This window comes from Trichechus manatus, unplaced genomic scaffold (assembly GCF_000243295.1).
Source record: "Trichechus manatus latirostris isolate Lorelei unplaced genomic scaffold, TriManLat1.0 scaffold00161, whole genome shotgun sequence".
Classification (NCBI taxonomy): Eukaryota; Metazoa; Chordata; class Mammalia; order Sirenia; family Trichechidae; genus Trichechus; species Trichechus manatus.
The window spans coordinates 3850343-3863416 of record NW_004444097.1 but is presented as its reverse complement, the minus strand read 5'-3'; the positions used below and the strand labels follow the sequence as shown (position 1 = coordinate 3863416).

The 13074-nt window shown below is 40.7% G+C and overlaps 1 protein-coding gene across 1 annotated transcript in view; it reads left to right on the top strand.

The window, feature by feature from the left end:
• The window catches only part of FBN1 (fibrillin 1), a 275284-nt gene that overhangs the window by 45965 nt on the left and 216245 nt on the right, over positions 1-13074 (top strand). The window contains exons 5-6 of the mRNA XM_004386296.2: positions 3735-3830; positions 7517-7612. Coding sequence (XP_004386353.1) covers positions 3735-3830; positions 7517-7612 — 192 coding nt within the window. The remainder of the gene's footprint in view (positions 1-3734; positions 3831-7516; positions 7613-13074) is intronic.

Genomic DNA, 13074 nt, shown 5'->3' with positions numbered 1-13074 from the left:
TTTAACGGTTGGCACCATTCACAGACTCCTAAAGTAAAACCCGTTTGTATATATATAGTCCTCCAGCTGCTTCCTTTTGTGTAGTGAAGATACCTATCTCGTTCCTCTATTTCCCCACAGAAATCCTGAGTGATTGCTCCCATATTTAAAGGAATCCTCTTGTTTTTTTTTTTCTTCTCTTTTTTCTCAAAGATCTAAGACTCACAAATAATGCAAGGTTTCTCATAGTACACGTGTTTGGGGCAAAGCAGGTGATTAGGATCCTGCTGTGTGTTGATGAGCTTGCCCCCAGCCCAAGGATTCCTGGTTCACTGGCATGAGTGGGCCACTGGGATAGCCAGGCCTTCATGTTTCCCGTGTCTGACCGAGTGGTTTTCTTTTTCAGAGGAAAGGAGTATTTTACCTTGGAAAAGTTTCAGCTGAAAAAGTAGGGAAAATATGAAAGCGTATCAAGGAAGTTTTTATTATATTGCATTTGAATGTGAACTGATCGTTCTTCTCAGAAAGGAGAGTGCATTCTGTTTTTCAACTTGAACTAATAATGTAAAGTCACTATTTAAACTACTGCTAGCTTTTTTTTTTTTTTTTATCTCAAAACAAGCTAAATGGCTTTGTTGCTCGTGTGGGAATGGAAATTAGCTCTTGGCATGAACCGCTTTAATTGAAATCAGTTTGTGGGTTGAGTTCCTATGCTGCTTGACTGATGACATCATTTCCTGTGCTTTTCCTAATCCCCACTGTTTTTCTAAGATAGGATAAAGCTAAGTTAAACTACAGATTTTAAAGCAGTTATACACCTTTTCCTGACCTACTTACAATATCATCCAAAGTTTTCACCAAATCATTTGTTTTGTATATTTGTAGATAGTTTTTTAGTTAAAAAGCATTTTGGTTGAGATATTTTAATAGAATCGTAAGAACCTAAAATAACAGTCTGTTTTAATCAATTTCCTAGGTTGCTTGATTTCTATAACAGTGCTTCAGCAAAGGAGTTATTTCTGCTTTTATACATGGGGGAACAAAGATAAAACATTTTTAATAGCAACCTGCTTAGGGCAGTGGAGCCCTGGTGGCACAGTGGTTAAGAACTCAGCTGCTAACCAGAAGGTTGGCAGTTCGAATCCACCAGCTGCTCCTTGGAAACCCTGTGGGGCAGTTCTACTCTGTCCTATAGGGTCGCTATGGGTTAGAAAAGACTCAATGGCAGCGGGTTTGGTTTTTGGTTTCTTAGGGCTGTACAAGTGCTTAGAACACAGTGGGCAACTTCTCGGACTCAGTTTGATCTTCAAACATAGTTTTTGATGTCATTATCAATAGCATGAGTTACATAAATAGAAATTAATTTAGCAAAGTTTTATACAGCATCTGCATATAGGTAACATGCTACACTAGGCACTTAATGGTGACATAAATAATAATCTTGACACTCCCCACTCTCAAGAAGCTTTTAAACAAATGAGTTGAGTGTAGGACAAATAACAAAATGATTAGGTTATGTAACATATACTTCAAAGGAGAGGTATAAAGTACTCTGGAATCAGAGGAAAGAAGGCTCATATCTGGTTGGGGAGGGAGGGGAGAACTGAAATTAGAAAAGATTGAAGGAAAGTAGAGACATTTGAAATGGGTCTTGGAAATAGGTATGATTTCAGTATTTAGTGGAAATTGCAGACATTAAAAAGGGACTCCATGAAGAGACCAGCAGAGGCAGAGGGAAAGACTGGGTAAGCACACTGCGTGGCATGTTGTGTGACAGGTAGTAGGCACTTAGAAATATTTGTTGAGTGAATGAATGACTGATAAGTAGATCAGGGGACAAAGTTGTAGGATGCGTTTGTTGTTAGTTGTGTTTGAGTTGATTCTGACTCATGGCGACCCCATGTGTGCAGAGTAGAACTGCTTCACAGGGTCTTCAAGGCTGTGACCTTTCCAAATAGATCACCATGCCTGTCTTCCAAGGTGCCTCTGGCTGGGTTCCAGCTGCCAAACTTTTGGCTAGTAGTCGAGTGCTTAACTATTTGCGCCACCCAAGGACTCTTATGGATTGCATTAGGAGTGTACAGAGGAGCCCAGAAAGGTGCGTGGGGCTACGCTGAGGAGAGCCTTGAATGCTGAGAGATGTTAAAGACAAAACAAAACAACAACAACAAAAAAACTGTTGCCATCAAGTTGATTTGGACTCACAGCAACCCTATAGGACAGAGTAGAACTGCCTCATAGGGTTTCCAAGGAGTGGCTGGTGGATTCTAACGGCCAGCTTTTTGGTTAGCAGCTTGAGCTCTTAACCACTGTGCCCCTAGGGCTCTGTGAGAGATGGAGGTAGATCTTAATTCAGTAGATATAGGGAGGATTTGGTGGTGTCTCAGTAAGTGAATGGCAAGTTCTTGAAAAGGTGTATCTCTTTCAACTTGATTTAACTCTGAAACTGTAAGAAGAAATAGTATCAAGTTCTTGCACCTTCCTTTCCTTGTTGCCATGCTGAGATTTGTGTAGTTCCTTAGAAGAATGGCTGTTCTCCTGAAGTCAGCAGCCGCTTTCCCATCCTGTGCTGAGGATCCGTATCAAGTGGTACTGAAGAGAGTGGAGGCTGGGAGAAGTCTTCTCTCTGCTTCTGGGAGGAGATTTGGCCCCTGTGCTCCGGGGAGACTGAACATAAGCAACTGGTTTTTGGTCTTGCACAGAAAGCAGGGATTGTCTTCTTAAGTAAAATCTTGAGGCTTTTTTCCTAGGAATTTACTCCCACAGTTTGGAGGACAGGGCAGAATAAGCCAAACTTCCAGTACCCAATTCTGGCCTCCTTGTATAGGGGATGGGTCAACAAGAATTAGTGATTTGTTCAGTCAGGCCATTACGATAGTCTTGTCCAAGTAGGGTACTTATGGCTTCTGCAGGACTAAGAGTAGTCTGGGATTTTGAAAGGTGTTATTAGGGTGCTTAGATCCCTGGAATAGAGACAAGCCCAAACATTAGAGAACGAGACCACGTGTCTGTACTGCGGTCTCACCAGCAAGCCTGCAGGCGTCTTTCACTCCAGGGTCTTCTCCCGTGTCATTGTCTCAGGTCTAAGTCTGTCTGCCCACGCTCTTTCTACCCTGGCCCCTGAAGCTCACACTTCTGTAGGTGACAATCTGAAAATGAGTGGACTTCAAACACTGAGGGTTGTATTTGGGTTTAAGTTTACAGGTTAAACAAGCAGCTCTTCCAGAGCCATTTCTAGCTGTTTTCATTATCAGGTAGTCTTGTTATTAATGCCTTTCAAGGTATTTTCTTTTTCTTTCTGCTTCCTCCAAAATTGATTTTAAGAAAATTCTGTGGAATTTGTCACCATGACTGTTTTCCTGGCTACCTACCTGGGACTCTAAATCTTTTAACAGGAAAATTATTGCCATCGTAATCTTGTCTCTTATAATTACCCAAAGCACTATTTTCTTGTTGGTGTAAATTACAGAAATGACTTTGAGTGGGAAGTTCTGCTAAGTTAGGAAAGTCATTTAGCACTATTAAAATAAGTGTTAAAGAAGCAATTATACTTTATTGTAAGTGATTTTATATATGCAAATGATAACATGTTAAGCATTGTCAGTTAGGTTATTGCTAAATAAATATATGAATGCGGATAAACAATTTTATTTTGTCTTTGAATAACTACAGACCAACTCCAGTGAACTGTTACAATCTGTGCACTTAAATTGTAAAAAAAAAAAAAAAATTCTTTTTTTTTTTTCCTTCTCAAGTACAACACTGTAATATTCGCTGTATGAATGGAGGTAGCTGCAGTGATGATCACTGTCTTTGCCAGAAAGGATACACCGGGACGCACTGTGGACAGCGTAAGTAAACCAGGGTTATAATTGTTCTACATTCTGACCTGTGATTAGACAGAATAAAGAGATAAGAGCTGTTGGATTTGCTTCGATTATCCACAGCATGGCATTTTTACAGATGTCTAGTGATCTTTTATAAATGAACAGATAACTTACCCAACACACTTAGCACCCATTTTCCAAGTGGAACCTTGGGGTTGGGTGTTTGATTCATTTTCCTCCCATTTACCTTCACCTAAAGATGTGGCAGTCTGCTCCCATAAAGATTATAGCCTTGGAAACCCTATGTCCTGTAGGGTTGCTATGAGTCGGAATCAACTTGGATGGCGGTTCGTTTTGGGGTTTTTTTTGGTTTGGTTACCTTCACCTCCTGCTTGCCTCACCCCTTTGATTCACAGTCACCATCCAGAGGTGCAGAATTCTCATTCATTCCAGATGTATAAGTTCCATTAGATTGCTGAACATCTCCACCAAGATTTTCAAGAGCGTCTCAAAGTATTTGAAAACTCGACCTCATCTTCCTCCCCAAACAAGCTTTTCTCTTGAGTAATGGTATCTACATCTCTCTAGCTGCCCAGTCTACATTCTGCCACTGTAGTGCTTATCACATGGCGTTCAGTTGCTTGGTTCATTCATGAAAAGCGTCTATTCTCTAGCAGCCTAGCAGTCCGTGAGTTGTGCACAAGATGAAAATTCTTTAAAAAATCTTTTTTTTCCTGAATATAAGATGAATATATGCAGTCTGCACAAAATTTAGAAAAGTCTAAAAATATAAAAACATAAAATAAAAATTGCCCATAATCCCATCTTTTCAGATATTACCTTCCAGTCTTTTAATGCATATTTGGTACATGAGATTTTATTGTATATATATTTTTCCATGCTACTTTTTCACTTAATATTTTATTAGAAGTATTTTCCAGGTCATTAAACATTTTTCATGTACATTTTAATGATTGTACAATACTCTGTTACATGGACTTTTTACTGTTTATTTAATGAATCCGTTAATGATGGACATTTATTAAGGTTGTTTCCAGTTTTTGCTGTTATAAATGTATTGGTATAATGCCTAGCGACCGTTCACTCACTGCAGTGTGATAAGAGCAGTGACTGAATTTTATCAGCTCATAGCAGTCGCATGGAGAGAGGAGAAGCTGGGCAGCTTCCCAGCCTGGGCAGCCCTTGAGCTCATTCTTTTTTTGTTGTTGAATTTTTTATTATGCATTAGGTGAAAGTTTACAGAGCAAATTAGTTTCCCATTTGATTGTTTGTACATAAAGTGTTCCATGACATTGGTTTCATTCCCCACAGTGTGTCAGCCCTCTCCCCATTTCTGTCCTAGGTTCCCCGTTTCCTTTCATCCTGGTTTTCTACTCCTTCCTGCCTTCTCATCTTTGCTCTTGGACAAATGTTGCCTTGAGCTCATTCTTTAGGGATGGGTAGGAGTTCACTTGTCAGATGATGGGGGATGAGCCTTCCGGGCGCATGGCAAAACATGGGCCAAAGCACTGGAATATGGTGTAGAATGAATGTCAAATGTAGCAGGTACTCTGGTGTAGCTAGAGCTTAGGTTCTAAGGGAAGTGGTGGGAAGGGAGATGAGCTCGTGTAGGAGGTCACGTGCCAGGTTTTGAGTGCCTTTGTGTATATTATGGTTTATTCCAAAGGAGAGCCAGTAAAGTGAAGTGAAATAATGACAACAACTTGCAACTATTGAGTTACTTACTCTTCGCTTATTATGTGCTTGGTATATTTTTACACATATGAACTCATTTCAATATACAACAACCCTTTGAGTTAGAGGCTATTATTACCTTATAATAGAGGAGGAAACTGGGGCCCAGAGACCTTATGTAAGTTGTCTAAGGTTATACAGGTCATAATACCTTGTAGGTAGTACAGGTCATAAGTGGCAGAGCTGAAGAAGCCAAGCAGTCTAACTATGAAATACTGCTCTGAAATACTAGCTTTATACACTGCATTTACAACGAGACTACAGTGTGGAGGGTGAACTGGAGGGAAAAGCCGGAAGCAGGAAGACCACCCCTGACTAAGACTGTGACTTCAGACATGGCAGGATGGCATTTTAGGAAGGAGAATTCAGGAGGAGCCACCCTGTTTCTTTCCTGCTCCCTGAGGGAGTTTATCCCAAAGCCCAGCACGTGGCAGGTGCTCAATTAATGTTTGCAAAATTAGGAAACCTTCCCTAGACTTCAGTTTTCTCATCTGTAAAATGGTAGGGTTGGATTAGGCAATCTCAAAATCTCTTTCCTGCGTAAAACCTCTTTATTCTGTCCTGTCATTCTGTGACTACAAATTAAGAGGCAAATCAGAACCCTTAATAGACATAAAGCTCTCTAATTCTGTGATGAGAAAAGGACTCCTGCTATAACTTTTGGCTATAAGGGGTTGTGTCAGTTCAGGTTCTCAGAGAAGCAGATGCCAAGACAGATGGGACATAGAGGAGATTTACTGGGGAAACACCTGTGAAGAATAAAGGGAAGAGGAAGCAGGAGTAGGACAGGAAGACCTGAAGACCTTGAAGCAGGTCTGACGCTTGTGAAAGGAGAGAGAAAAGGAAGGAGGCTTGTGTAGGAGGAACAGAGCTCCAAGAAAGTTCTGGCCAGGCTGATGGGGAGCCGAGAGCAGACTGCCCATCAGGAGAGTTCCATGGTGGGTGGAAATGGCCAGGCTGGTACCGCCACTGTGCTCAGTGATTGGCTGGGAGCAACCTGGGGAGTGTATCCTTGGTGTCAGTATCTCAGCACATCTGAAGTTTGACAACTGGACACTCTCTGCTAGCCAAGCTCCTTGCTTAGCCATGGGAGTGGCACAACTCTATGGCTGTCACAGAAGTAAGAGAAAAATTCACCGGAAGTACATGAAGGAGAAATAATTTTAACCAGAAGTGTTAGGGAAACCTCGTGGAGAAGTGAGATGTGAGCTGGACTTTAAGGAGTGGGTGGAGGCAGCCGATTCAGCCTGGGAGAGTGTAGCACTTGGGATAAAGATGCCTGGAGAGCCTGTGCAGGAGAGAGTTGCAGGAAACTGCAGAAAATTGTTGTTCAAAGCATTATCTTTCAATTCTTATTTTATGGCCTTTTAAAATAAGTAAAATATTGCCCTCTCAAGCAGCTTTCAACTTATTTCATAGATTCTGTTTCCATAGATTCTGTTATAATACTCTGTTGGGACTCTGTTATGGTGCTTGAATTACTGAGGGTCAGTGTTAATATTTTGTTGTTTTGCAGTTAATTGTGTAGTTAACATGCTGCATTACTGAAAGGGTGACAGCAGGAGGGTCAAGGTTTCCCCCCATGGGAGCCCTCTCAAGGTTATACCATACATAAAAAGCAAAGAGTCAGTTGGCTAAAATGCAGTTCCCATGCAGTGAAGTGTCTTATAGGCCACCATGTTAGATGCAGAACTGAAAGCATTGCTCAGATGCTTCATGGAACAAAACTGTCAGCATTAACACAGGTACAAATACATCCTGTGTGAGGCAGCACTGCCTGAGAGATGACTGTGGAGCAGGTGAAGAGCTGGACCTGTGGAGTGACTACTTAAAACAAATACCAGGGTGATTGTTTAGATCTTTTATCTATTATCTTTTCAGGGGATAGTAAGTGCTACTTCATTAGCATCTACTTTCAAGTAAAGCTTCTCAGCTTCTCTGTTCTTATTTTACAGCTGTCTGTGAAAGTGGCTGTCTCAATGGAGGGAGGTGTGTGGCCCCAAATCGATGTGCTTGCACTTACGGCTTTACTGGACCCCAGTGCGAAAGAGGTAATGGCTTCTTATCATTTGTATAAAGATGTGTTGGTGCCCAAAGCTAGTATTGATTTGGACAGGCATTGGGTTTGCGTGGTGCTGCATGAATTTTGTTGAGCTTTTCAGAAGAATTTTCAGAAACGCCACTGGGCAGATTCCTAGGATGATAAGACAGTGGCCCCAAATCCACACATTATTCGGCAACCTTTGTCAGTGGATGGCTGGACTGAATAGTGAGCATATGCATAAGTACTGGTTGGCGTCAGGATAGAAAGGAGGATTTTCCACGAGATTAAGAATTGAGCTTGTTATTACCCTAGTAAATTGGACAAAATGGTTACAAACAAATAAAACATCTGTGTAAGAAATGAAAAGTTTAGAGTGAATGTACCTAAAATACACCTAAAGATATCTTAGGAGCTATTAGGGGCTGCAGTAGTATACAACCTCAGCATTCGCAGTTCTCCCTAGAAATATTGTCTGGTGAGAAACGGTGCTTTCACATATGTGGTTTATTCAGTACTCATTGCAACCCATTGACATATGTATAGTTATCCTCACTTTTGCGTACGAGAAGACTAAGGCTCAGAGAGGTCTTGGAATCTGCTGAAGGTTGCACAGATAATAATAAGCTTTCATTTGAAAGCAATTTTCTGTTTTCGAGCTCAATGCTTACTGCTGCTCCTAATTAAAAGAAATGTCCTACCTAATTTGCCTACCTATAAATGCAAATATGATATTGAGATATACATGGATGAGTAATATTCTTAATTTTTTTTCCTCAGAACTTTGGCTCTATTAATCATCTTGTCTCTACATTCATAACCATTTTCTCACCGTTCCTGGTTTTATAGTGAAAGTTTTGAGGGTTGATGTCATTTGACTCTGGAGTCATACTCATGAATTTTATGTACAGTCATTGCCTTTATCCATCCATCTTTATTCTAAGATGGGAAATAAAGAGTCAGTAGCAAATGTTGAATATATGGTATTTAAAAACTAAGAGCAGAGTGTGGCTTGTGAGAAATTGTTTATTTTCTGTTTTTATTTTTGTAAGTTCATCTAAATTCAATTATTTGTTAATAAACAGTAACACATTTTGGCAAGTAGTGTAGACCAAGTAATGTTATTACCAGATAAATTATGTTGTATCTCTGTTAATAAAACCACTACATGGTGTTGATGTGTCACGAATCATGGACTCTGCCTTTACATTGCAGTTTGGCAACTTTTTGGGGTCTTTCATTTAAACTGTTTCTGTACAACTTGCACAAATATATGTATCTCCAGAGTAAAAAAGACAACTGTTTCTGTTAGCATATACAATGAAGATGTTGTAGATTAAAATTGTTAATGTGTAACTTGAGAAGTGTGTGTGAAAATAATTTCTCAGATAATGATGGGTTCAGTTTGTTTTAGAAAAATTACTAATAAGATGAAGTTATAGGACATTTTTACCTCTAACAAAGTGATTAATAATTTGTTCCAAAGAATATCGATACCCATAGTTCCAGGTGTTGATAATGATAATTGATAAAGAGGGCATGATATTAAACCATTTCACCGTTCTTTCTTCAAAGATCTGACTTGGACCAAAGATTGAGAAATGGCATGAATGGGTTGATATTGGAAACTATTAATCAAAATTAGTCTATTATTAAGGGGTTACTCCAAATTTTGGGGTGTCTTTAACTGCTCCAGAGCCCTGGTGACGCAGTGGTTAAATGCTATGACTGCTAACCAAAAGGTCAGCAGTTTGAATCCACCAGCCACTCCTTGGAAACCCTGTGGGGCAGTACTACTATGTCCTGTAGGTTTGCTATGAGTCGGAATCGACTCCACGGCAGTGAGTACAACGGATACAGGTTAATTGCTCTCTCCAGTGGTAAGGCTTTCACATATAGGTGTATATACCTTCGTCCCATAGGATCTTCACAGTGCGGATTATCTAAATCAAAGCAATCCCCAAATGGCAGCTCTTCTGGCACTTTCGCTAGTAGAGCTTGGGGGGCAGGAAGCCGGCTCTTTTTAATCATTACCCTCAGCCTGTTCTACCCATGAAAACAGTCCCAAGCCTTTGATGGGAGAAAGAAGATGTGAGTGTAATGTCCCCCACCAGACAGGAGAAGAGAATCTTTCTGATTCAAGAATTGTGTTTCCATTTATAGGGTCTTCACTGTTTTCTGCTCTGTGAGAGTCATCTACATACTTCTTTAAGAAATTAAAGGGAATATATCCTCTTACTCAAATGTGTATTTTTGATTTCAAGAGTGATTAATAAAATTGTAGGACTGAATCAAAACAAATCCATTCTGAAGCACGGGAAAGTATTCAGTGTGACTTCTACAGACTTCGGGCCAGTATACCTAGTTATCAGGTTGTTTATTATGTATTAAGGACTTAATGCTAGTTGCATTGCTTTTATTGGAATGTGGTTTTCTGTTTTTGTCAGTGAACTTCCAAGTTGCTTTTGCTCATTCCTTCTCTCCCTTCCAAGAGGCTGAGCTCAGTGCTCCTTACGCGTTCTCCTGTAGCACTCTCTGGACACCTTTTCTTATAGCACTTAGTACATTCAGATGCCTCATATGCATGTAAAAGCTGGACAGTGAATAAGGAAGACCAAAGAAGAATTGCTGCCTTTGAATTATGGTGTTGGCAAATTATATTGAATATGCTGTGGACTGCCAGAAGAACGAACAAGTCCGTCTTGGAAGAAATACAGCCAGTATGCTCATTAGAAGTGAGGATGATGAGACTTCGTCTCACCGACTTTGGACATGTTATCAGCAGGGATCAGTCCCTGGAGAAGGACATCATGCTTGGTAAAGTAGAGGGTCAGGGAGGAAGAGGAAGACCTTCGAGGAGGTGGATTGACACAGTGGCTGCAAAAGTGGGCTCAAACATAGCAACAATTGTGAGGATGGCGCAGAACGGGGCAGTGTTTTGTTCTGCTGTACGTAGAGTCACTATGAGTTGGAACTGACTTGACTGCACCTAACAACAGCAACAACAGTACATTGTAAGGACCCCTGGTGGCTCAGTGGCTAAAGTGCTTAGCTGCCAACTGAAAGGTTGGTGGTTCGAAGCCACCAGCTGCTCCACAGGAGAAAGATGTGGCAGTCTGCTTCCGTAAAGATTACAGCCTTGGAAACCTTATGGGGCAGTTCTGTTCTGTCCTGTAGGATTGCTATGGGTCAGAATCGACTTGATGGCAATGGGTGGTTAGTATATTGTACTAAGGAGCCCTGTAGCACAACGGTTAGGCACTGGGCTACTAACTGAAAGGTTGGTGGTTCAAACCCACCCAGCAGCTCCATGGGAGAAAGACCTGGCGATCTGCTTCTGTAAAGATTATAGCCTAGAACACCCTATTAAACAGTTCTGCTTGGTCACATGAGGTCTCTGAGTCGGTATCCACTCACAGGCACCTAACAGCACAACAATAATACATTGTCTTGAAGCAGCAAGTTGCCATATCCACCTCTCCGACTGGAGTGTAAACTCTTCAGTAGCAACTATGGTTGAATGGTCTTTGTAATTCCCACACCAAGTTCAATGCCTGATGCATAGTAGGTTCAGTACATGTTGAACCGGACTTACTTTGTAAAGCATCAGAAAATCGGGAGCTATGATGATCACGTATGAGCAAGTATCTCCTGGTAGTTAGTGCTGTTTGCCTATTTGTGGACAATCCTGGATATTTTTTATTGGTATCATGCTAAGCAGAGCTAATCACAATGTTGACGCCTAATTGAATTAACCTTCACCCCATCTTTCAGAAGTCTGATCTTTCAGGGCCACAAAACTATCATTTTTCAGTTGGTAAGGATGCAGAAAAGGAAATGCATTTTGACCAAAACCAGGTGACAATAAAAAATAACTTCCTGTCATGATGTAATACAGATGGAAGGAAACATTTAGAATGTCAGTCACACTTGCCTCTCAGGATAAGCAGCTTTGTCCCTGGGAGAGATCTTGGAACTTTTCTATATCTCTGACTACCTCAGAGGCCCAGTGTAAGTGTGGAATGCCTGTTGAGGGGTAATGCTGGCAGGATGTGGATCACTTTAGGTCACAAGTGAGTCTTAATAATCCATAAACATAGTATTTTGGTTTGTGATGGAGAGAAGCAATGAATCAGTGCTTGAATTATGAATCATAACAGTCATTCAACAAATGCAATCAGATTATGAAGCAAGTTTGTCTCAATTATAGCTTTTACCCAGTAAAATAAATAGATTTTTTAAAAAAAATTATTGGCTGGTCAACCTCATTGGGCAGGTGCCAATGATATATTGTACTGTTGCCTGTCTGTCTACACACAGAGGAAGAAAAGTGAAGGCTTGTGGCTTGTTTGATCTGCAGTGTTTGCTTTTTAAACATTGAATCTGAATACCTTTAGGTACATTCTCTAGCTTGCCACAGTTCCCACTACTCCCTACCGTCATATATCTTGTGCACTTCATTCATTTAGCTTGCTTCTTGGCCCTTGTGGGCACTCCTGTTTGCCACCTCTGTTGTATTCTCTATCAAAGATTGTATTTACTTGTATTTTCTTTTAAACCACGAGTTTTCTTTCCTTACTCTTCCTCTTACATAGTTTCTTTCTGTAAATTCACATTTATGCTTTTCCTGATTGTCTTTATCCACTCCCTCCTCCCCCTTCTTTTGCCTTTCTCTCCTCGAGCCTTGAGCAACCAGTGGAACTTATCATTTCGTTAGCTCAGTGGTACAGTATGTTAGTATTTGTTATCAGAATATTGAAATGAGGTCAGTGCCTGTTTTGGCAATGACCACGCAACCTAGTTGTGTATTACCGTAGTTACTGCCAACAAAAGTATTCCACAGAATAATCACATGTGGACTCACGCTGTCTCTTTCCATCTTGCTTCAGAATGCAGACCATTTAAAATCTTGCTAAATGCTGTTGTATTAAGCACAGTGCATCATGAGAGTGGATGAGATTTCTCAAGGTAATGGAAGAAGAGAGAAGAATGATGAGATAGATAATGATGGATTGGCTTGGGGAAGGAGAGAAACAAAGGAAGGAGACTGAGGAAATGGGAAGAGAAGCAAGAGAACAAGGAGAATGCTGAGTCAAAGAACGAAAGGCGAGGAATTTAAGACATGGCGTGGCAATTGTTATTCATCAAAGAGGCAAGAGAGAATAAGGATCATAAAGAGTCCGTCAGACTTAATAAGAGCTGATGAGTGCTTAGTACTCTGAGTGCGCTAGACTGTGTGCTTAGCACTTTATTTGATGATTCACTTAATCTTTGCAGCAACCTCATGAGGAAAGCCCATTTTATAGAGGAGGAAACAGGCAGAAAGAGAGGTTACAAAGCTTGCCTAAGGTCAAACTCTTTGTGAGTGGTAAAGTCAAGATCTGAACCCAATCAGTCTGGCTCACAAGCCTGTGCGTGTAACCACTGTGCTCTGCTTGGATTTCACCAGGAAGGGGTCATTGATAACTCTAC